Source organism: Mesoplodon densirostris, chromosome 7 (genome assembly GCF_025265405.1).
Source record: "Mesoplodon densirostris isolate mMesDen1 chromosome 7, mMesDen1 primary haplotype, whole genome shotgun sequence".
NCBI classification, from domain to species: domain Eukaryota; kingdom Metazoa; phylum Chordata; class Mammalia; order Artiodactyla; family Ziphiidae; genus Mesoplodon; species Mesoplodon densirostris.
The window spans coordinates 31,945,023-31,971,480 of record NC_082667.1 but is presented as its reverse complement, the minus strand read 5'-3'; the positions used below and the strand labels follow the sequence as shown (position 1 = coordinate 31,971,480).

The window sequence follows — 26,458 nt, the reverse complement described above, 5'->3', positions numbered from 1 at the left end:
TTCTAGTGTATTTTTCATTCCAGTTATTGTATTGTTCACCTGTTTATTCTTTAGATCTTCTCTTTGTTAAACATCATTTGTATCTTCTCAATCTGTGCCTCCATTCTTTTTAGAAATTTTGGATCATCTTTACTATCATTACTCTAAATTCTTTTCCAGGTAGTTTGCCTATCTCCACTTGATTCAGTTGTTCTTGTGCGTTTTTATCTTGTTCCTTCGTCTGGAACATATTTCTCTGCCATCTCATTTTGTCTAGCTTTCTGTGTTTGTGGTCTTCTTTCCACTGGCTGCAGAATCATAGCTCTTGCTTCTGGTGTCTGCCTTCAGGTAGGTGAGTTTGGTCCTGAGGCTTGTGCAGGATTCCTCGTGGGACTGGTCCATACCCACTGGTGTGTGGAGCTGGGTCTTGTCCCTCTGGTGGGCAGACCATGTCAAAGGGTGTGTTTAGAGGTGGCTGTAAGCTCAGTACGGCTTTAGGCAGCCTGTCTGCTGATGGGTGGGGCTGTGTTCCTATCCTGCTGGTTGTTTGGCCTAAGGCATTCCCACACTGGAGCCTGTAGGCTGGTGGGTAGGGCCAGGTCTTGATGCCATAATGGCAACCTCTGGGAGAGCTCAAGCCAATCAATATTCTCTGGGGCCTCTGCCACCAGTGTCCTTGCCCCCCACATAGTGATCCAGAGCCAATCCCAACCTCCCAAGGAGACCCTCCAAGACTCATAGGTAAGTCCAGCCCAAGCTCCTATGGAATTACTTCTTTGTGCTGGGTCCCAGTGTACATGAAACCTTGTGTGTGCCCTCCAGGAGTGGAGTCTCTGTTTCCCCCAGTCCTGTGGAGCTCCTGCACTCAAGCCCCACTGGTCTTCAAAGCCAAGTGCTCTGGGATTCCTCCTCCTGATGCCAGACCCTCAGCCTGGGGAGCCTGAAGTGGGGCTCAGGATTTTCACTCTTGTGGGAGAATCTCTGCAATATAATTATTTTCCAGTCTGTGGGTCATCCACCTGGCGGGTATGGGATTTGATTATGTCATGAAAGTGCTCTCCTACCATCTCATTGTGGCTTCTTCTTTGTCTTTGAATGTAAACTATCTTTTTTGGTAGGTTCCAGTCTTCTTTGTTGATGGTTGTTCAGCAGTTTGTTGTGATTATGGTATTTTCATGAGAGGAGGTGAGCTCAAGGCCTTCTACTCCACCATCTTTTCCAGAATCAAGGGGCTGCTTTTAGTTTGGATGCTTGCTCTTTCCTCAGCATGGGCTGGCTGTTATCCCCTTGATATGGGGTGTGCAGGTGCAGCAGCCCTTGTGCACTCCCAGGAAAGTGTGGGCAGAGCTTGGCAACTTCTTGCGGATCTCGTAGTGGTGGCCCGTAACTGCCTATGATTGCAGTGGTAACTTGAGCCCACACTCAGAGCTTCTGTAGGCAGTGTCACGTTGCCTGGGAGCACTTACAGGGAAAGAAGCTCTTATGGTGGTCCTGCCCCTCTCCTCATGTGCCCCTAATAGTGGTACCTTGCTTTCCTGGCAGGCCCCAGCTTCTTCTGAGTATACCCTCAGTTGCCACAAGCTAGCCTCTGCAGACTGTGAACCAACCCTGGTCCTTTCTCTGGGTCTGACCTCTGAGGCCTGAGCTTCAGCACCCAGTCCCCACCCACATCAACAGAGGAGCATCTCAGGCTGGAGAACGCAAGGTGGTGGTGCCGACCCTCTGTGAAGGTTACTCTCCATTTTGCCTTCTGCAAACCGGTTGCTGTGCTCTCCTCCTAGGCTCCGAAGCTCCGCCTCCATCCAGGCTGATCCCCCACCAGTGAAGGGACTCCCAGGGTGCGAGAACCTTTTCTCCTTCACAGCTCCCTCCCTGCGGTACAGGCCTGTCCCGATTCCTTTCTATTTCCTTTTGTCCTACCCAGTTACTTGGATGTTTTCTTGTCCTTTCAGAAGTTTGAGGTCTTCTGCTGGCGTTCAGTAGATGTTCTATGCAAATCGTTCCATTTGCAGATGTGTTTTGAATGTTTTTGTGGGAGTAGGTGAGCTCCTTGTCCTACTCCTCCACCATCTTGATCCCCCAGCCTGTAACTGTGTTTTGAGATAGGACTTTTAAAGAGGTAATCAAGTTCATACAGGTGGGGCCCTAATCCAAAAGGACTGGTGTCCTTACAAGAGGAAGAGGAGACATCAGGGATGGGCACGTACACAGAAAAAGCCATGTGAGGGTATGAAGAGAAGGCAGTCATCTGCAATCCAAAGAGAGCAGCTGCAAGAGAAACCAAACCTTGCAGACACCTTCATGTTGGACTGTCAGCTTACAGAACTGTAAGAAAATAAATTTCTGTAGTTTAAGCCACTCAATCTGTGGTATTCAATATTTTGTCATGACAGCCCTAGCAGACAAAGAGAATAAGCTTATGTAAAGATGGTAAATATCATTAGATCTCACGAAAATGGAAATTAAAACAACAATGATATACTACTACACACTTAATAGAATGACAACATTAAAAAGACTGAGAATCTGGCAAGGATGTGGTACACTTGGAACTTTCAGACAATAGTGGCAGGAATGTAGAAATGGCACAAACATTTTATAAGAAATTGCCGAACTGTTTTTTTTTTTTCTTTTTGCGGTATGCGGGCCTCTCACTGTTGTGGCCTCTCCCGTTGCGGAGCACAGGCTCTGGACACGCAGGCCCAGCGGCCATGGCTCACGGGCCCAGCCGCTCCGCGGCATATGGGATCCTCCCAGACCGGGGCACGAACCCGTATCCCCTGCATCGGCAGGCGGACTCTCAACCACTGCGCCACCAGGGAGGCCCGCCGAACTGTTTTTTAAAGTTAAACACACACTTACCATACAACCCAGCAATTCAGTTCCTAGGCATTTACCCAAGAGCAATGAAAACAAGTATCCACAAAAAGACTTGTACATAAGTGGACACAGAATTTTATTCATAATATCCCAAAACTGGAAACCACCCAATTATCCATCAACTAGTGAATGGACAGACAATTTGTGGTAGTCCATAGAATAGAATATCACTCAGCAATAAAAAGGAACAATCTTAATACCTGAAATATTGGCAATTTTTAAAAACAAAAGAAGCCTGACACAAAGGAATATATATTGAATGATTCTACCTATAAGAAATTCTAGAAAAGGCAAATCTAATCTACAGGAACAGAAAGCAGACTTATCCTTCCTCAGAGCTGGGGTTAGTTGGTGGGAAGCAGGGGCTGAATGCAAGGGAGCACAAGGGAACTATTTGGAGAGAAGGAAATGTTCTCTACCTTGACTGTAATGCTGGTTTCACAGGTACGTAAGCTTGTCAAACCTCATCAAACTTAAAATAGGTGTGTTTTATTGTATGTAAATTATTGCTCAATGAAGTTGATTTTAAAACATCAGACAGACAGGCCCTCTGCAGCATTTAAACTACAGAAGAGAGGACAGAATGCCTTTAGTTAGCAAAAGGAGACCGGAGCAGACATTCAGAGAGAAGTACTGAGAGAGAGTAGCCGGCCACTAAGTGGCTTCAGATTTTCTGGCACTGCAGTGCTGTACCACACAGAGGATAACAATAAATCTTTTCTTTTTTTGTAAGATGGTGCCCTGAGAGAACCTTTGTTTCTTCAAACTAAGGGAAACTAACAAACCAACTGACTACTCAAAGTTTCTGAATTTCTATTTTGGTTCCTTCAATAGTATCTGGCACATAATAAACATGTTGAATGCATGAATGATGCACTGATGACAGTGTTATCAATCATACACTTTGCTGATTGGAATTAATTTTTTACATTAAAAAAGCAGTTCCATGGTTTAAAAAAACTGTTTAAAAATAAATTTATTTTTAATTCTCAAACAATGAAGGCAAATGCCCTTTTGCAAAATATGTGGTAACACACTGTAAAAAAAACAAATCTAAAAAATGAATTAGCATGGCAACACAAACGTCAGAGTACCAGATGAGATAAGCCATTTATTTGAAAAGGATTTAACAATTTATAGCACAATATAAGAAATTAGCTTTGCTAATGGATACATAAATTCTTTTTGTCTGTTTTTTTGATAGAACACAGTGAAAATGACTTAGAGAAAATAATGCTACAGATATATCTAAAATGTGAATGAAGCTGGAAGCAGCAGAGGACCACACACCATGAAATGTAAACAGAAGAGAAAAAAGCTAGATGCCAGACAGGAAGAGAAGAACCAGAAGAGCAGTCTTTACAAATAGAGGTAAGTATAACCAAGACTGAAATAAGAAATCTGATAGTTCTTAAGGCAAAAAAAAAGAGAGAGTGATCAATTATTCCTTAGTATGCACAGGAATTCTGCAGAATAAGTAAATTTCTCAAGGTTCATTTTTAAACTCTTCTCAACCTTATGGAATCATGCTTTCGATAATTAGTGATTTATGTCAGGGCAAGCCACTTCCCTCTAAAAGAAAGAAGTATTTTTTCTCAAATAATTGGATTAGATCTACTACCACTAATTAAAACAGAGAATATATCATCTCTACATTCTTAGACAAACAACAACTATGTTTGATTAGCATGGTAAAATGAGCTTAATGGAGCCAGAAGATAAGAGAAGCTTTTAGAGGAGAGAGCATACTATTCAATACATGCAAAACTTTTATTTTCTAGCTATAAATTTCAAAAAAGTATCACTCAAAGCTTGGTTGTAGTCACCCAGGCTTATTTTGATTTTGGCATTTATTCACAAAGAACTCTTTCTTGTATTATGGGATGTAGCAAACTTAAAAAAAAAATTTACTTCTGAAGTAAAGAACAAATATATTTATGGTTATAACATACACATGCCTAGCCAATTTCCTTCTTATAATACTTTGATGAAGAAAGCTATGTCATCTTCAATTTATTGGAATTATTTACTAAGTACTATTATTAATACCACTAGGCATTACATTCAATAATATTTAGGACCCAAAAGTTAGAAGTAATTTAAAACTTTTGTCTTACAACTTAAACATTTGACTGAATTCATAAAATTGGATATTAATAATAAAAGCAGTACCATTCTAAATGTGTAAAAAAATCACAACAGAAAACAAAGTGACAAGATATTTTTTTACATTTCTAATTTGAGATCTAATACAAGACTATATTAAAACTGAAAGGAAAATGATACATTTATTCATTCACTCATTTATTCCAAAAACAAATGCTTACTATATTACAAAGCATTGCTAGTTAGATCTTGTAATGGATAAAAAGTAATACAAAAAATAACTCTTCAAAAAAACACAAAAACCAAATAGCTCCTATCCTTAAGAGTCTTAAAATTACAAGGGGGGCTTCCCTGGTGGTGCAGTGGTTGAGACTCCACCTGCCAATGCAGGGGACATGGGTTTGAGCCCTGGTCCGGGAAGATCCCACATGCCACGGAGCAACTAAGCCCGTGCGCCACAACTACTGAGCCTGTGCTCTAGATTCCATGAGCCACAACTACTGAAGCCCGCATGCCTAGAGCCCGTGCTCCACAACGAGAAGCCACTGCAATGAGAAGCCTGCCACCACAACAAAGAGTAGCCCCTGTGAACCACAACTAGAGAAAAGCCTGCGCACAGCAACTAAGACCCAATGCAGCAAAAAATAAATTTATTAAAAAAAGAAAAAACTTACAAGGGAAGTAAAAACGTGCATAATACAACTAGCAACAAAGTATATCTATACTGCATTGTATTTTGTATAAAGTGATACAAATTAAACAAGGACTCAGAGAAGAAAAGAATTTCCAGCATGTGATCAGCGAATGCTTCATGTAGTAAATACTTTGAGTTGGATAATAAAAGGAAAGGTAGGGTGGAAAATGTGATGAGATCCCATACTGAAGAGATACCATAAAAAAAAAAAAAAAAGTAAGTGAGACACAGAAGTGTTCTCAAAACTTCTCATGAACATATATTCCTAGGGGCTGGGGAGTACAGTCCAAAGCCCAAGATTTCTTTGAAATCTACTGTGTATTTTAAAAATAATATAAAATTTATGTTCTACTCTATTAAATATCTGTGCTTGCTTTAACATAAAACTAACATTTTTCCTTTCAAAAATTTCCAGCAACACTAATACTCCAAGAAGATGGGCCATGCTTATCCTGAGTGTGCTCCCCAAAGATGCCAGTCCGAAGCTGACAGTATGGAATGAAGGGCAGCACAGGTGGAAGGAGACGTGGCTCGGAGAGCAGAGAGTAGAAGGTATTTGACCAACCAGGCTAGAACAGTTCAAATGTTATTCAGAGGACAGTGGGGAATCATGAAAGATATATTTTGAACTGAGGGATGACACTTGACTTTTTGGCAAGATTAGTCTGGCAAGGACACAGAGGATGAAGTCATATTTCGGGGCATTTTTAAGCATCAGGTACTGATCTAGCTGCTGGATAACTGAACAAAAGAGGCAGAAATCCCTGCCCTTATGGGGCTTACATTTCAGTATGGGGAAATAAACAATGAATAAGTTGAAAAATGTAATGAGACCTGACAGGAAGAGATCACAAACAGGAGAGTGGTGACTGTAAAGAAAAGGCGAGGATGATTAGAAACAAAAGAATTCTGATTATGCCTAGGTGATTGAGATGATAGTAGTACTAATATCAGAAATCAAGGAGTCAGAATGATGGTTCTATCAGAGGAGAATGGATAAAAATGGGTTGTTTTAGATTTGCAGGTCCAGAGGTCCCTACCAACCTAACAGATGAAAATCCAAGGCTCTGGGAGGTCAGGTCTGGAGATACAAACTTCATGACTACCTGCAGTCAGATACGAGTGGAAGCCACATGAGGGAGAAGGGAGAGAAGCAGAGAGCAAAGGGCAAAAGATTTGATAAATGTCCCTGAGGGGAGGAAAAAAAAAATCCGGTCAGAGAAGAAAGAAAGAATCTAAGAGAAAATGAGAAAACATAGGTAATGACAAGGAGTAACAGGAAGAAGACTTTGCAAAGGAGACATCAGTATGTGGGCACACATTTTTCTCCTTACCTGTTCATTCTTTTTCTGAACCCATTCCTTGTGCTTTTCTTCAGCAATTATCTTTCTCTTTTCACGTTTTTCCACTTCTTTCTTTTTCTCTAGCTGTTGATTTAATTCCTGTGGATTTTATTCAAGCAAAAGGCAACATTTAATAGAAGTACTCAACCTCACACACTTTTTTAAAATGTCTGAGGTTAACCAAATTAAACAAGAATATAGTTTCCTTTATAGAAAATATACCACTAGTGACAATAACTAACTTAAGCAACTAGTCTATGATGAAAGGAAGGCATTGGTAAAAAGTGTAAGTCATTTTCTAGAAATGCAAATAATTGCTTGGCAGCAAAACACTAGTTTCTTAGACTAAACTTCAGCTGAATTACCCTCATTGAAATCAACTTTCCCACACATAAATTTTGGCATCACTGTACACTACTGGCAGACGCTCAAGAAAATTGCAACTTTTTTACAGTTATAAAAAGCTTCTAGATTCTTGATGAAGATAAAGGGTAGGAATTAAATAATCCCTAAATTAAACTTTTAATTCAGAGTTACACCAAAGAAGAAATGTAGGGGAAAAAAGGATCCAGATTTTTCTTTGCTGATTTTATAGCTGCTGGAGTGTAAAACAAAACCACATTCATATCCTAGATTATTTAACTGCCTTGCTGTCACTCGAATCTACACGTTTGGGCATTTCCTCAGGAGAAAGAATGTGGAAAGTATGACCAAATAAAACTACAAGCTGAATGCCACCACTCTGTCACTCATCAGTTAAATTACTGCATTAGTTGAGAATGCTGTTCAAACTAGACTCCTAGGACTCTACTACCATAATTACTGGTTATTTTTCTTCTCTCTCCTTAGATACCAGAAATTGGATACTTTTATATGTCATCTTCCACTGGACCTCACTCCTCATCCCCATGCCTCCCTTTCCCAAGGACCTCAGCATGGGTGGCAGTGAGAAAGACAATTTTTCAACTCTCAGACAATTCTACTGTGTTAAATGAAATGAAGATAAAACTTGACACCGAGAACATATCTTGTGTACTTGAGAACAACTGGTCTAAGGATACCTGTCTTCCGTGATCTCTCATCCTAGAATTCTGCTGCATCGGAAATAGCTTCCCTCACTCATTCAGAGTCTTCCAACTTTTAAACACTATACTCCCCCCATCCCCCCAAAGTAAAATATCCATCTTGGTTTTAAAAGGACTCTTCATTACCTCTGCAGCTGCTATCCCTTGATTATTCACTTAATACTTTTTTTTTTTTAAATGGAGCACTTACTATAAAGATAGCAAGAACTGAGATGCAGGGATGAAATTCCAGAAGTCTCTGATGTAATCTAACTCCGTATACACAAAATAATGAAGTGCTGCATTGTGAGATACTGTGTAGAATAAGAGCTCAGAAAAGGTAATGGAAAGGAAGGGAAGATGGGAGGAGAAAGAGTATGGTCCAGGGTAGTAAAAAAATGAGCACCATGAGAGGAACAGTGAAGAGATGGTTAACTAGAATGGGGAGGGGAGGTGACTAGAAAGTCAGACTGTGGTACTAACTAGATGGAAAAAGGTCTTTTGAGACAGGCAGAGTAAATTAAGCACTATGAAGCAGGAATACATGGCAAAAGGGATAATTTAAAACTCTTAATGATAAAGGTTGAAAACTGCATTTGAAGGGATCAGAACTATTATGAGGGAGACTGACTAGGAGGTTGCCACAGTACATGAGTTGGAAGGGGACAAAAGTCTGGACTAGTGTCACGAAACAAGGGGGAAGTGCATGTGCATGACAGACTAGATATAGATTTGACAACCACATTTTCCAAAGAAGTCCTAAATTTGATCGTCAAGAAAATTATTTAAATATACAACTAAAGATAGGACTGGTTACATTTATGTACCCTTTAAAATTCTTCATATAATTAAACTCAAAAGTCAGAAAAAAAATCAGACATTGTATTCCTATTTTATGGTTCACAAATTTTAGTTAATGCTGACATAAGACTTAAAGATGAAGGAAGGGTCAAAAGTACCTAGAAAATGCTACCACTGACCCAAACAGTGCTCTAATCTCAGGATGTCTGTTCAAGTGATTTGCAACCTCAGAATATACATCACATTCTGAGAAACAACCCTCCCTGCCAAGGCTGGCCCCCCTCAGAATTTCCCACCTTAAATGCCTCCATCTTTTTGCCACCAAGGCCAGCCTCTTCCAGACACAGCTAGAGTCTTCTCTCTCAAGGCCCCTATGTCATCTTCTGGTACACCACTGAATTTCAACAGAATTATATATCTTCCCACAGAGTAAACACTTGATTATAGAAAACCAACATCTAAAGAGGATCCTAAACATGCATTTTTAATTTCAATAGCTTTTGCTGACTTACAAAGAAAGTTTTACCCTAAAGGTAACAATCAGAAAAACTCAATATCTCAGTTCCACCAACTCTATATCCTGCCCCATTCCTTCATTAAGGGCTGATGAATGAATCAAAGTCCAAAGCATGATGGTGAAAAAAAAAAAAGCACCTGAATTATTCACAAATTAGATAATTTTTATAATTTAGAATAGACGATACTAAAATGTTAAAGCAAATGTTAAAAATTAAAATTACCCAAAGGCCATAGAGAATTTAAGGCAGTCTGCTAAAGAATTTTTTTAAATAATAAAAATATAAGTAAAATTTACATGCCCTACAAAACCAATATGCTAGCTTTTCACAATACTAATGTTCAATATTTACCACATTTTATCACAACATAGTTACAAATGTAAAAAAAATTGTAAGCATAATTTTGATGAGTTAAAATAATTTTTAACTCAATCTTACAGGGATATCTGAAACAAATCTAAATGTTGCTGAAATCAAATTTATGACAGGGGATGATCTTTTTAATGACCCAATTACCTTTAAATTTTCCTTCAAGATTTCAAGGAAGAATATAAGAAAGCCAGGGTAAATTTAAAATTAAATACTAAGTCTGATCCCTTTATTTCTAAAATGCATCTTGGTATTGTAGAAAAAAACATTTATTGAATTGGAAGTCAAAAAAACTAGGATCCAGTCCCAGCTTTGCCACTAACTGAAAAAACCTTGGCAAAGCTACTCTCTGGCCCTTATGTTTTAATAGGGATCTGAGATGAATTGTTCCTTGTGGTTAAAAATCTGTGCTTTTAATGATATGATTTATAAATAAGTTAGAGAATACAGTAAATAAGGACAGAAAATAAGGAAAACATGACTTAGAAAATAAAACAAAGGGAAAGGCATGAAAAAAATGTGAATACCGCAATAGCTCAAAATAAGTTTATACCAAAGTGAGTAGTTTACCCATATGTTATGATATCCCTGGCATAACTGATATGGTTAAGACTCATGCTAAAATATTTTAACTGCTTCAGAGTTAAGTAATGACATAGATATAAGAAATGTCCAACTACTAAATATATGAAAAGGTTTAAATCATTCAATTATACTCTGCTACCTGCTTAATCATTGAGGTAGGGACTTTATATTCATTATTTTAATCTGTTCTCAAAATAAATCTTCAGTAGTTACTATCATCTCCTTTAACACGTAACAACAATTAACTTTTACTAAGTGCTTCCTATATATTAGGCCACATCCTACTGTTCACTTAGTCCCCAGAACACTATGAGGTGAATGTTATTCTCCCCTTTCACTGATAATCCAGGCAGAGAGAGGTTAAAGATCCAAGGTCTCAGTTTTGAATCCAGGATGTACAACTCAAGAATTTATGCTTTTAACCTCTCTACTACTGCCTCTCTAACATCTGGCTTATAGATGAAGAGACTGAGGCTCAGAGAAGTTAAGTAACTTTTCCAAGATCACAGATTTAGAACAGCAAGACTAGAATTTGAGCCTAGTTCCATGTTACTCCAAAGCCCAGGGTTCCTTATAATTTAGTGTAATTTAATTAACTTTATTGTAATGCTGACTCTAAAAATGACTTGAAGTGATCCTCCTTTTCTTAGTGTAACAAGTGACTTCTAGTGAGGCTAGAGATAAAGCTAAATACCATAAACTGAGCTCCACAAAACCACTGATTCACTAGATCAGTGTTTTGCAAACTGTGAGTCTAAAACCAATGTCTGGGTTATGACTAGCCTTTAAAAAAAGAAAGAAAAGAAAAGAAAAATTAGAATAAAATAGAATATTGCCAGGTTCTGCACAAAATTAAGATATTTCAGATACATATGTAAGCAGGCATTACATATATGTATGCATTTGTGTGTGACATGAAGCAAAGTAGATTTCTCACTGTGAACAAATATTTTGAAAGTTACTAAACTAAATAATGGAATTAGTAATGTTAAAACTTGAGGCTGAAGTAAGAGAAGTAAGAGTCTGGGGTCTCAACAACACACTAATTCTGAAAATAAATGTAAAAGTATTTAGAAGGCTATGACCAAAGAGAGTGACAAAGACGATGGAGGAGAGAGACCCTGAGCTCACCTCCTCACAAGCACAACAAAAAAATCACAACTATCTACAGAACAACAATCAATGAAAAAGACTGGAACCTACCAGAAAAGATCTTCTACCACTAAAGACATAAAGAAGGAACCACAATGACAGGTAGGAGGGACAGACTCACATTACCCCCAAGGGTGGGCAACCCACAAAGTAGAGAACAAATACACTGCAGGGCTTCCCTGGTGGCGCAGTGGTTGAGACTCCGCCTGCCAATGCAGGGGACACGGGTTCGTGACCCGGTCTGGGAAGATCCCACATGCCACGGAGCAGCTAGGCCCGTGAGCCATGGCCGCTGAGCCTGCACGTCTGGAGCCTGTGCTCCGCAACGGGAGAGGCCACAACACTGAGAGGCCTACATACTGCAAAAAAAAAAAAAAAAAAAAAAAAGAAACTACAAAGGCTCTCCCACAGGAATGACAGTTCTGAGCCCCAGGTAAGGCTCCCCAGCCCTGGGGTCCAGCACTGGGAATATGAGTCCCCAGAGCATTTGGCTTTGAAGGTCAGCAGGTCTTAACTTCAGGAGCCCCACAGCATTGGGGGAAAAGAGATTTCAAACGTAAAGGGTGCATACAAAATATTATGCATACTGGGACCCAGGGCAAAAGCAGTAATTTGATAGGAGCCTGGGTCAGACCTACCTACTGGTCTTGGAGAGTCTCCTAGGGAGGCATGAGGTGGCTGTGACTCACCCTGGGGACATGGACACTGGTGACAGACACATTTGAGGGCATTCAGCTATGTGAGCTGATGGAGGCTGCCATCTTAGCTCACTATCACCGAGACCTGGACCCACCCAAAACCCTGTAGGTGCCAGTGCTGGGATGCTCCCGGCCAAACAACTAACTGAACAGAGACACAGACTCACCTACCAACAGACAGGCTGCCTAAAGACTTCCTGAACAAACAGCCACCTACAGACAAGGCCCTAAACACAGCTTTCCCCATCAGAGGGCCAAGACCCAGCTCTACCCACGAGTGGGCAGGCACAGGTCCTTCCCACCAGGAAGCCTGCACAAGCCTCTGGACCACCTCATCCACCAGGGGCCAGACCAGAAGCAAGAAAACTACAATACCACAGGTCGCACACTGAGTCCAGCAACAGCAAGCCAGACCCTACCCTGGGACTGCCTGGGCCCTGGCCCTGCCCACTAGCAGGCTAACGTAACCTTTGGGACACCTTAAACCCCATACCCAACTGTGTCAGGAACCAGCCCCCCAACACCAGATGTAAAACAAGCTCTGGTATCCCTGGGCCCTGAAGCCAGGCTCCAGGACCCAGCTCTGTCTGCCAGTAGTCCTGCACTAACCCCAGGATCTGGCTTCACCTGCCAGTAGGTGGGCAACACTCCAGAGTCTTCAGGATCCTGACTCCAGCCACCAGTGAGCCAGCACTACCCCCAGGACCCGCTAAGGTTCTGCAAAAGCTGCCTCACGACCAGGCTCCACTAAACAACAGCCAGCAGCATCCACACAAGGCAGTGCCTGGCAACCAAACAGACTAGTGGCCAACCAAGCCTACTAGACCACCCACACAGTCAGCCTGCCAGAACAGAAGGACCTGTGCAGGCATATAGCTTGGGTGACAAGACAGGAGTGCACTGCTGGAACACATAGGACGTCTCCTATAGAAGACTACTTCTGCAAGGTCGAGAAAGGTAACTACCCTGCCACATACATAAAAATACAAATACCAACAGAGACAGCAAATGAATATGTTCCAGATGAAGGAACAAGATAAAACCCCAAAAGAATGAAGTGAAGTGGAGATAGGCAATCTACCCGAGAAAGAGTTAAGAGTAATGATCATAGGGCTTCCCTGGTGGCGCAGTGGTTGAGAGTCCGCCTGGCGATGCAGGGGACACGGGTTCGTGCCCCGGTCCGGGAAGATCCCACATGCCACGGAGCGGCTGAGCCTGTGAGCCATGGCTGCTGAGTCTGTGCGTCCGGAGCCTGTGCTCCGCAACAGGAGAGGCCACAGCAGTGAGAGGCCCGCGTACCACAAAAAAAAAAAAAAAAAAGAGTAATGATCATAAAGATGAGGAAAGAACTTGAGAGGAGAATGGATGCCAGAGTGAGAACTTAGAAGTTTTTAACAAAGAGTTAGAAAATATAAAGAACAGCCAAACAGAGATGAATACAATACCTGAAATGAAAAAATACCCTAGAAGGAATCAATAGTAGACTAAATGAGGCAGAAGAACAGATCAGTGAGCTGGAAGATAGAGTAGTAGAAATCACTGCCACTGAAGAGAAAACAGAATGAAAAGAAATGAGGACAGTATAAGAGACATCTGAGACAACATCAAGCATACAAATATTTTCAATATAGGGGTGACAGAAGGATAAGAGAGAGAGAAAGGGCCAGAGAAAATATTTAAAGACATAATAGCTGAAAACTTCCCTAACCTGGGAAAGGAAAATGTTACCCAAGGCCAAGTAGCACAGTGTCCCATACAAGATGAACCTAAAGAGGAACACACCAAGACACACTGTAACCAAAATGACAAAAAATAAAGATAAAGAGAGAATATTAAAAGCAGCAAGGGAAAAGCAACAAATAACATACAAGGGAACTCCCTTAAGGCTATCCACTGAGTTTTCAGCAGAAATTCTGCAGGCCAGAAGGGAGTGGCATGATATATTTAAAGTGATGAAAGGGAAGAACCTACAACCAAGAATGCTCTACTCAGCAAGGCTCTCATTCAGATTAGATGGAGAAATCAAAAACTTTTCAGACAAGCAAAAGCTAAAAGAATTCAGCACCACCAAACCAGTGTTACAACAAATGTAAAAGAAACTTCTCTAGGCGAAAAAAAAGGCCACAACTAGAAACAAGAAAATTACAAAATGAAAAAGCTCCCTGGTAAAGGCAAACATACAGTAAAGGTAGGAAAATATCCACACACAAACATGATATCAAAACCAGCAATCGTGAGAACAAATTACAAATGCAAGATATTTGAAATGCATTTGAAATTAAGAGACCAGCAACTTAAACCTTGTGTATACAGACAGAATGCTATATCAAAGCCTCATGGGAACCACCAACAAAAAATCTACAATAGATACACACACAAAATAGAAAAAGTAACCAAACACACCTCTAAAGATAGTCATCAAATCAGTGGAAGAGAACAAAAGAGAAATGGAAGAAAAAACCTACAAAAACAAATCCTAAACAATTAACAAGATGGCAAGAAGAACATACATATCGATAATTACATTAAATGTAGATGAACTAAATTCTCCAACCAAAAGATATAGACTGGCTGAATGCATACAAAAACAAGACCCATATATGTGCTGTCTACAAGAGACCCACTTCAGATCTAGGGACACATATTAAAAGTGAGGGGATGGAAAAAGGTATTCCATGCAAATGGAAATCAAAAAAAAGCTGTAGTAGCAAAACTCATACCAGACAAAATAGACTTTAAGATAAAGACTGTTACAAGAGACAAGGACACTACATAATGGTCAAGGGATCAATCCACGAAGAAGATATAACAATGGTAAATATATATGCACCCAACACAGGAGCACCACAATATATAAGGCAACTGGTAACAGCCATAAAAGGAGAAATCAACAGTAACACAATAATAGTGGGGGACTTTAAAATCCCACTTACATCACTGAACAGATCATCCAGACAGAAAATCAGTAAGGAAACACAGGCCTTAAATGACACTTTAGACCAGATAGACTTAATTGATATTTATAGAACGTTCCATCAAGAGCAGCAGACCACATATTTTTCTCAAGTGCACATGGAACATTCTCCAGGACAGATCACATGCTGGGCCACAAAGCAAACCTTGGTAAATTTAAGAAAGCTGAAATCATATCAATCATCTTTTCTGAGCGCAACACTATGAGATGAGAAATCAACTGCAAGAAAAAAAGTGTAAAAAACACAAACATGTGGAGGCTAAGCAATATGTTACTAAACATAGATCACTGAAGAAATCAAAGTGGAAATAAAGAAAAAAACTTAGAGACAAACGAAAATGAAAACGCAATGATCCGAAAGCTTTGAGACGTAACAAAAGCAGTTCTAAGAGGAAAGTTTATGTCAATACAAATTTACTTCAGGAAACAAGAAAATCTCAAGTAAACAACCTAACCTTACACCTAAAGCAACTAGAGAAAGAACAAACAAAACCCAAAGTTAGTAGAAGGAAAGAAATCATAAAGACCAGAGTAGAAATAAATGAAATAGACACAAAGAAAACAATAGAAAAGATCAATGAAAGTAAAAACTGGTTCTTTGAAAAGATAAACAAAATTGATAAACCATTAGCCAGACTCATCAAGAAAAAAAGGGAGAGGGCTGAAATTAATAAAATTAGAAATGATAATGAGAAGTTACAACTGACACCACAGAAATACAAAGGATCATAAGAGACTACTACTACAAGCAGCTATATGTCAATAAATGGACAACCTAGAAGAAACGGACAAACTCTTAGAAAGGTGCAATCTTCCAGGACTGAACCAGAAGAAATAGAAAATACGAACAGACCAGTCACAAGTACTGAAACTGTGATTAAAAAATTCCCAACAGGACTTCCGTGGTGGCGCAGTGGTTGAGAATCCGCCTGCCGATGCAGGGGACGCAGGTTCATGCCCCGGTCCGGGAGGATCCCACATGCCGCGGAGCGGCTGGGCCCATGAGCCAAGGTCGCTGAGCCTGCATGTCCAGAGCCTGTGCTCCGCAATGGGAGAGGCCACAACAGTGAGAGGCCTGCGTACCGAAAAAAAAAAAAAACTTCCCAACAAACAGAAGTCCGGACCAGATGACTTCACAGGTGAATTTTATAAAACATTTAGAGAAGAGTTAACACTTATCCTTCTGAAGCTATTCCAAAGAAAACTGGAGAGAAAGGAGCACTCCCAAACTCATTCTATGAGGCCACCATCACCCTGATACCAAAACCAGACAATGATACCACAAAAAAAGAAAATTACAGGCCAATATCACTGATGAACATAGATGCAAAAATCCTCAACAAAATACTAGCAAACAGAATCCAACAATACATTAAAAGGATCATACACCATGATCAAGTGGGATTTATCCCAGGGATGCAAGGATTCTTCAATATCCACAAATCAATCAGTGTGATACACCACATTAACAAATTGAAGACTAACAACCATATCACCATCTCAATAGAGGCAGAAAAAACATTTGACAAAATTGTACACCCATTTATGATAAAAACTCTTCAGAAAGTGGGCTTAGAGGGAACCTACCTCAACAAACTAAAGGTCATATATGATAAACCCACAGCTAACATCATACTCAATGGTGAAAAGCTGAAAGCATTTCTTCTAGGATTTAGGAACAAGACAATGATGTCCACGTCGCCACTTTTATTCAGCATAGTTCTGGAAGTCCCAGCCACAGCAATCAGAGAAGAAAAAGAAATAAGAGGAATCCAAATTGGAAAAGAAGAAGTAAAACTGTCGCTGTTTGCAGATGACATGATACTACACATAGAAAATCCTAATGATGCTACCAGAAAACTACTAGAGCTCATCAATGAATTTATTAAATTGCAGGATACAAAATTAATACACAGAAATCTGCTGCATGTCTATACACTAACAATGAAAAAGAAAGAGAAATTAAGGAAACAATTCCATTTACCATCACATCAAAAAGAATAAAATACCTAGGAATAAACCTACCTAAGGAGCCAAAAGACCTGTACTCAGAAAACTATAAGACCCTGATGAAAGAAACCGAAGATGACACACACAGATGGAAAGATATACCATGTTCCTGGATTGAAAGGATCAATATTGTCTAAATGACTACACTACCCAAGGCAATCTACAGATTCAATGTAATCCCTATCAAATTACCAATGGCATTTTTCATAGAACTAGAACAAAAGAATCTTAAAACTTGTAAGGAAATACAAAAGACCCCAAATAGCCAAAAGACCCCAGTAGCAGTCCTGAGAAAGAAAAACAGTGCAAGAGGAAATCTGGCTCCCTGACTTCAGGCTATACTACAAAGCTACAGTAATCAAAACAGTATGGTATTGGTGCAAAAAACAGAAATATAGTTCAATGGAACAGGATAGAAAGCCCAGAAATAAACCCACGCACCTATGGTCAATTAATCTTTGACAAAACAGGCAAGAATATACAATGGAGAAAAAACAGTCTCTTCAATAAGTGGTGCTGGGAAAGCTGGATAGCTACATGTAAATGAATAATATTAGACTGTTCTCTAACACCATATACAAAAATAAACTCAAAAAGGATTAAAGCCCGAAATGTAAAGCCAGATACTATAAAACTCTTAGAGGAAAACATAGGCAGAACACTCTTTGACATAAACTGCAGCAATATTTTTTTGGATCTGTCTTTTATAGTAATGGAAACAAAAGCAAAAACAAATAAATGGGACCTAATTAAACTTAAAAGCTTATACACACAGCAAAGGAAACCATAAACAAAAAGAAAAGACAACCTACGGAATGGGAGAAAATATTTGCAAATGATACAATGAACAAGGGATTAATTTCCAAAATATACAAAAAGCTCATACAGCTTAATATCAAAAAAAAGAAACAACAGAGTCAAAAAATAGGCAGAAAACGTAAATAGACATTTCTCCAAAGACATACAGATGGCCCACAGGCACATGAAAAGATGCTCAACATCGCTAATTACAGAGAAATGCAAATCAAAACTACAATAAAGTATCATCTCATTCTGGTCAGAACGGCCATCATCAAAAAATCTACAAATAATAAATGCTGGAGAGGGTGAGGAGGAAAAGGAACCCTCCTACACTGTTGGTGGGAATGTAAATTGGTGTACCCATTAGGGAGAACAGTATGGAGGTTCCTTAAAAAATTAAAAATTGAGTTACCGTATGATCCAACAATTCCACTCCTGGGTATATATTCAGAACAGATGAAAACTCTTATTTGAAAAGACACATGCATCCCAATGTTCACAGCACCACTATTTCAAATAGCCAAGACATGGAAGCAACCTAAATGTTCATCAACAGATGAATGGATAAAAAAGATGTGGGATATATATATATATATATATATATATATATATATATATATATGTATATATATATATATATATATGTATATATATATATATATACACATACACACACACACGTGTATACACACACACACACACACATTGAAATATTACTCAGCCATAAAAATGAATGAAATAATGCCATTTGTAGCAACATGGATGGACCTAGAAATTATCAGACTAAGTGAAGTAAGTCAGACTGAGAAAGATAAGTATCATATGATATCACTTATATGTGGAATCTAAAAAAAATGGTACAAATGAATGAATTTACAAAGCAGAAATAGACTCACAGACATAGAAAACAAACTTATGGTTACCAAAGGGGAAAGATGGGGAAAGGGAAAATTAGGAGTTTGGAATTAACAGATACACACTACTGTATATAAAATACATAAGCAACAAGGATTTACTCTATAGCACAGGGAACTATATTCAATATCTTGTAATAACCTATAATGGAAAAGAATCTGAAACTGTGTATATATATGTGTGCATATGTATATATAAAACTGAATCAGATTGCTATACATCTGAAACTAATACAACATTGTAAATCAACCATAATTCAATAAAAAAGAGAAAGAAAAAGACTGTGACTAGCAATGATATCAATAACAATACCAATAAAAACACCAGCCATCTTTATAATTTGTCTTATTTAATCCTCTAAAACAGGGGTCCCCCAACCCCCGGGCTGTGGACTAGTACTGGTCTGCAGCCTGTTAGGAACTGGGCCGCACAGCAGGAGGTGAGTGGTGGGCAAGTGAGCAAAGCTTCATCTGCCGCTCCCCATCGCTTGCATTACCGCCTGAACCATCCCCCCCACCCCCAAATCCCTGGAAAAACTGTCTTCCATGAAACTGGCTCCTGGTGCCAAAAAGCCTGGGGACCGCTGCTCTAAAAAACCCTGTGACCAGATAGCATTATTTTATCCTTACTGTAGAGATGAGGAAATGGAAGTGTAAAAGTTTAAATAAGCCTGCCTGACATCAAACCATAAGGTCTTTCTCAAGTCCTGTGCCCTTCTAAGTAGAAACAAGTACTACTGTGTACTTTTCCAGGAATAAATTTGTATTTAGAATACAACGTATATTGCAATAGGGAACTTGCAGAATGTACTGGTTTCTACAATCATTTGAATCATGCCAAGACTGCCTACCTGGCTAGAAAGCCATCACAGAAAGAACAACTAGTTTCAAAACTGAAATGGAAAATTTACTCCAAGAAGATCATGGAGGGTGAAGTTTCAATTCCAAGGATTTTATAGTAACAGGGATAGTAATAGATTAGAATAAACTTAAATATGCAACAATAGTGAACTGGTTAACTATATTCTATTATATATTCAATACATTCTAAATATATTTTAATAATCTTAGCCATTTTTAAATGATGCTATAAAATATTTAATGATACAGAAACATATTAATAATGCAATAAGCAGAAAAAAGCAGGTTACAAAAGAGTGATCCTATTTATTAAAAACAAGACATATCCCTCACCACTCAAATCTACCTGGTTTCTGTGTCTGGACAGAGAGAATTCAGTTGGTCTAGATACTGGAGGATGCCAAACTATCCAAATCTATTTGGCTGCTATGTTCTAAACAGCAAATGATAAGAGTTCAAAGAATGACGGATTCATATGAAAATGTATCTCAAACTATTTTTTGATGTTTGGACAGAGTTCAGAGAGAATCACAAATACAAAAATGTCCACAAGTGAGGCAGGGAGGCAAAGAGAAACTGAAAAAACCTGAAAGCCCAGAAGATTCCCATCTCCCAGCACAAACTCACTCCGGGGCACATGCTCTGAGTGATATGGGGATAGATTTCCAGCCTCTACTTTAATTTTTATTTCTCTTAAAAATTTTACCAAGTATATGCAGCTGACTTTAGTTAAATGTACATATGGTGACACTATACGAATATACATTTGCACATGTTTTTTAAAATTTACATAGAAGAAAATGTGGAAGGCTATATGCCATAATATTAACAATAGTTATGGGGAATTCCCTGGTGGCGCAGTGGTTGGGAGTCTGCCTGCCAATGCAGGGGACACAGGTTCGAGGCCTGGTCCGGGAAGATCCCACATGCCGCGGAACAACTAAGCCCGTGCACCACAACTACTGAGCCTGCGCTCTAGAGCCCGCATGCCACAACTACTGAAGCCTGCACGCCTAGAACCCATGCTCCATCCGCAACAAGAGAAGCCACCGCAATGAGAAGCCTGCGCACTGCAACAAAGAGTAGCCCCCGCTTACCATGACTAGAAAAAGCCCAAGTGCAGCAACGAAGACTCATTGCAGCCAAAAATAAATAAATTTATTTAAAAAAAAAAACAGAAACAAACAATAATTATCTTCAGGGGACAAGATTAGAGATTTTCATTTTCCTAATTATGCTTAGCTGTATTTTCCAAATGTTCTTATAATGAACATGTACTATTTCTCCAGTAAGTTATTAATATCAATATAGCAAACTGATACAAGAAAATGCAAGAAGTCTGTTGTGAGGGATAATAACACTAACATTTTAATTTTGACAGCAGCTCTACTTTGTGAGCTCATGGATTAAGTAGAAAGAATACTGTCAGGTTTTACCTCTAGAGCCTTCCGTTGCAGACGGTCACGTTCTACTTTTTCTTTGCCAACAAACCACACTTCCCACGGTGTCAGGCTGCTTTCTGGTAACTGCACCTGTTTCTGTTCTTCTTGGTTATCTTCGGATGCAACCACACTATTGCAAAAGAGAGGATACTACAGCACTTGTACTCAAAACTCTTTGGCTTAGCAGTCAAAATCACTTAGCTGTACAATGAAAGCAGAATTCCACAACATATTTACAATACTGTGATTTTTATATATAAATATGCTGAATTAATCATAAATATACACTTGAAAAACCATGAACAGAAAGTCCAATGTTTGTATTAGTTTACCCTTCAGACTGCCTTTGAATTCTCTCATGTTCTAAAATCACACCCAGTCCATTTGCCTCAATTACAACAATTTTTTTTTATTCTTAAACATCTTATATCTGGACTGCTAATTACAACACATATTTCTAACCAGATCCTGGAGCAGAGTTTTCCCTTTTCCTCCTTTAAATACTTCACGAAGGGAAGAATACATACCTACACAGCACGGATGGTAAAGCTAATGTGGTAACAATTAAGGTTTTGGTGTGAGGGGTAGACAGAGTTCTTTACACTCTCAACTTTTCTGTAAGTTTGAAATTGTTTTGAAATAAATAGGTATCAAAAATATATGGTCCTTGTATTCTTTCATGTTTTGGTGGACTCCCTTTTGCCAGTTCTCAGATAGGGTGTCCACAGCTCCCCAGAGTTGGGTTACCTCCTACCATAGTCTCCACCACGAACCTCTGTCAGTCTGTCTCTTCTGGGTATGTGGAAAAGTAAGCACTCACTCAAGCTCAAAAGAAGAGGGGAGGAGAAGTACTGTGAGTACATACATACATAAAGAACACAGGGCCTTGGCCAGATACACAAGCCCCATAAAGCAGGAAAAGCGGAACCATGAGCACCCATGGAAAGAAAGCTTGTTCAGGACCCGAGGCAGCTCAAAACACTACATTATTATAGACTCAGCCCCTCTTTGTCTCTAACATTCCTGCTTCAGGCAACCAATTGCCTCGTCCACTGCCATGCTCAGCTTTTTCTGCCTTGTAGCTTCCATTTACTTGTTTTTTTCTGCTGTTTCTTCATTCATCCGGGTCATTATGGAATTTGTATTCTAGTGGGAAAGGGACACTGTTGATGTGTCATTTATTTCCTAGATCTTTCCTTCTCAGTCTTGCAGAGCACCACCTCGCCCTCCCGTAGCTTCCACTGTCACTAGGTGCTGATGAGGCCTGGATCGGGCATTCCAGGCTAGACCTTGCTCTTCAGCTCCAAACTTTCATTTTCAACCATCCGATAGACAGCTCCACTTAAATACCAAACTCAACCAGGCTAAAATGAGTCGAATCATCTACCACCCACTCACTACCCTCCCCATAAAGAAGAATCTTACTCCTCCTCTTATAACCCTACCTCGGTGAAGAGTACCAACACCCACCCAGTTAGCCAAGCCAGAAGCCAGATCTTTTGACTCCAGCTTCCCGTCCACATTTGGTACCTCTAGGTCCCACACCCATATAATCGCCCCACCCTGTCTATTTTACTTCTTTCAGTTTTCTCAAGCCATTCTTCTCTTCTACAACCTCACAACTGCTGTCTGGTCATAACCGGCCTTTCTCCCTCCATTTCAAACTATTCTCCACTGTTGCCAGATTCATCCTTCGAATGCATCCGTCCGACATGTCACTCCCCATCTCAAAATTCTTCAGTGCTCCTCTGCCCATAGGATGAAATCCACACTCCATAGCCTGACACCCATGAATCGGCCCTGCTTAGCTTCCAGCCTCTTCTTCCACCAATAGCTGATCTGGACTCTGCGTTTCAGTCTTATTGAACTTAGGCACGTTGATGAATATGCCACGCGCTTGTGCTCTGCAGCTTTGCTTAAAATTCTGAAATTCTTTTCCTCCACCTCCACACACGGCCAAAGTAAGAGTTTAGATTTGGGAGTAAAACATTTGGGTGAATCTCTACCTGCTGCTTCCTAGTTATGTACATTTTTAAACCTCTTTAAGCCTCGTTTCTCATCTGTTAAGTGGAGAAAACAGTAGTGGCTACCTCACAGGTACTGTGGCACAAACGATCCACACTAAAGCACTTGGTTCCGGGCACTCGGTAAGCATTTGGGACGTGTCAGTTAGTACTGCTAGGAGGAGTATAGCTAATTCCTGCTCTCCCTTTAAGATTTAGCTCAGGTTTTAATCTTTATTGCCTCATTCTGCAAAAAATCTGGACTAAGTGCCTTAGGCTTTCTGTCACTTGTCCATCTCTACCAGAAACCATGAATTCCTAACAGACGGAAAACATGTCTTAACTCATTTTTTATTTCAAGAGTCTAGCTTAGGGCCTAGAATATAGTAGGCTCCTAAGAGATGTTTGGTGAAAGAAGAAATCAGTGAGATGAGTGTTTTCTTTTTAAAATGACACCGTAGGGCTTCCCTGGTGGCGCAGTGGTTGAGAGTCCGCCTGCCGATGCAGGGGACACGGATTCGTGCCCCGGTCTGGGAAGATCCCACATGCCGCGGAGCGACTGGGCCCGTGAGCCATGGCCGCTGAGCCTGCGCGTCCGGAGCCTGTGCTCCGCAACGGGAGAGGCCACAGCAGTGAGAGGCCCTCGTACCGCAAAAAATAAATAAATAAATAAAATAAAACGACACTTTAAATATTACATTTCTTGCCTCATCAGTTTTAAAAAATATATTCAAAATGTGTGGCATAGTGAAGCGGCTGGGCCCGTGAGCCATGGCCGCTGAGCCTGTGCATCCGGAGCCTGTGCTCCGCAGCCGGAGAGGCCACAACAGTGAGAGGCCCGCCTACCGCAAAAAAAAAAAAATGTGTGGCATATATACTACAGCTCTACTCATACTCAAGAGAGGCTTGATAAGCAGCTGTTTATGACCAAGACGTTTATTAAGGCACGGGTTTCCTAATGGGTTTCCAGGATAAAGCTGAACAAACAGCAGGCCCAATGCATATTATAAAAGACTCCAGGAAAATATTTCTCATTATCTTGTCTGAAGTCACCTGTGAGCTTTACCTCAGTGCTATCCAACACACCTGAAGGTCAGCGCGTCCTCTAAGCACAGCTCTATACACCGAAAATACCTGCAGCTCAACCCCATCATGTGCAGCTGATGCCTGAGTCTATCCCAAGAAAGCCTCACCAGGGCCTCCCTGGTGGCACAAGTGGTTAAGAGTCCGCCTGCCGATGCAGGGGATACGGGTTCGTGCCCCGGTCTGGGAGGATCCCATATGCCGCGGAGCGGCTGGGCCCGTGAGCCATGGCCGCTGGGCCTGCGCATCCGGAGCCTGTGCTCCGCAACGGGAGAGGCCACAACAGTGAGAGGCCCACATAATGCAAAAAGAAAAAAAAAAAAAAAAAAAAGAAAGCCTCACCTTATTAGTTTTGCCACAGTTGATCCCTGTGGCAGGTGAAGGATGGGAAGAAAAAAAAAAAAGGCATAAAATTCCACGCTCTGGTCCACAAGAGGATGCTCACTGCTACAGCTCAGGCACCTGCCCTCTTCATCCCATCACCCCCAAACTGTCAGGACACCAATTAAAGATGAGAAGTAAGGAGGAGGAATAAGGAAATGTTCTAAACACTTCTCTTTCCTGAAAAGAAGTGCTGGGTTTTCTAAAGCATTTGAAAACAATCACCACAACTATCTGTTCTCTAGGAAGTGGGAAATAGGCATTCCTTCAGCATATGTTTATTGAACACCTAATAAGCATCTGACACTTGCCACACACAGGCCTGACAATTCCTGCATTCTCTCCAGACCACATCTTACCTATTGCCTTGATTCAGAGGGGATGAACTGTGATAAGGAAGGCAGCTATGGCCCTGGGGTGTTACCAGCTCATTCGGGCTCTGGTTAAGGTTTGACATAAATATGACTGGCTCCTCTTGTAATGAGCTCCATTTGGTCAGGGCTTTGGCTCTTGGAAGCTAATGCAAGGTCTCAGTAGCTGAGCTGTAGTTTTGATGGCCATCATTCCTTGGGTTGCTAAACTGTCCACATTAGGCTTAGAAGGTATTTTCCAAAGCCTTGATATTTATTTTAAAAATCACTGAGACCAACTCAATCCTGAAGAATCTGTACAAAGGCCCACATGAAAATGGACTCCTGAAACTTTCTTGTTACAACCAGTCTGGGCAAGTGGCTTGCTTGATTACTTTTACTGACCTCCATTCCTACCAAAGTACTAATGTTTACTTCTCATTCTTAAGAGACTCACTGTTGTAACTGTGTATGTGAGTCACTTCATATGGTTCCATATTCCATTTACTCACTCTGTGTATGCATGTCTTATAGCAAAGGGGTTAAACTGGTTGCTTGCACATAAAGCATGGGTTCTTTGGTCTGTATGTCTTAGATCTCCTGTATTGTGCCCTATGCAGCTTGACCATCAGAAACTTGTAAATGCTTCCTTTAGATGACATAATGAGCCTACCTCAGAATGGACCTGCATCACTAAGTCTGTCCCAGAAAAAGATATTCCTGCAGGGATAGGCCCTTTGCTCCTATTTCTTTATATCCAGCAATAGGCACATAGCATAGGGAAGAAAAAACATGATCAATATACCTTGGGACTAGGCCCAGCTTTGCTAATAACTAGGTGTATGCCTTTGAATTAGACTTTTTACTTGTATTCGGAGCCAGTTTTGTTATCTGTAAAATGAGTGGCTGGATGTAGGCTTTAATTCCATGAGAGTAGAGACAATGCCTATCTTGTTTATGGGCCCCATATGGCACAAACTAAATGTTTGCCAAATGAACTGCAGAAATAAATAAATTAAGATGGCTTTAATAATACCTTTGATTCTAACATTCTCTGATTCAGTGACTTCTTTTCTACTGTTAAGTGCTCAGAGCAGACCCAACATTGTCTCTGGATGCTGAAGTTGACATTGCTAGCCTCCAAGCTTCAGCTCTTAATCTATGACATAAAAAGTATACTGCTTACTACAACATACTTCACTGACAATCAGATTTTTTTCAAAATAGCTCCAGGTATCACTAAGGTGCAATAAACTACATTTTGGTGTTAAGGGTTTGGACAAGAGTTCCAGTGTCCCCAATCTGTTTTCTGAGTTTTCATAAAACTCCTGAAATTGTAGCAAAATTTTATGTTTAAGACTAGGTGCGTTTCTCTGGGGAGCGAGACTATAGTAATCATCACATTCTCAGGAAAAAAGGATTAAGAACGATGATAAATCTGTGGTCATGT

The 26,458-nt window shown here is 40.1% G+C and overlaps 1 protein-coding gene across 2 annotated transcripts in view; it reads right to left on the bottom strand.

The window, feature by feature from the left end:
• Positions 1 to 26,458, bottom strand: part of CCDC34 (coiled-coil domain containing 34) — a 44,447-nt gene that overhangs the window by 17,447 nt on the left and 542 nt on the right. For both annotated transcript variants that reach the window (XM_060104134.1, XM_060104135.1), the window contains exons 2-3: positions 21,186 to 21,321; positions 6,994 to 7,101 (exon numbers count right to left, since the gene is read on the bottom strand). In XM_060104134.1, coding sequence (XP_059960117.1) covers positions 6,994 to 7,101; positions 21,186 to 21,321 — 244 coding nt within the window. The remainder of the gene's footprint in view (positions 1 to 6,993; positions 7,102 to 21,185; positions 21,322 to 26,458) is intronic.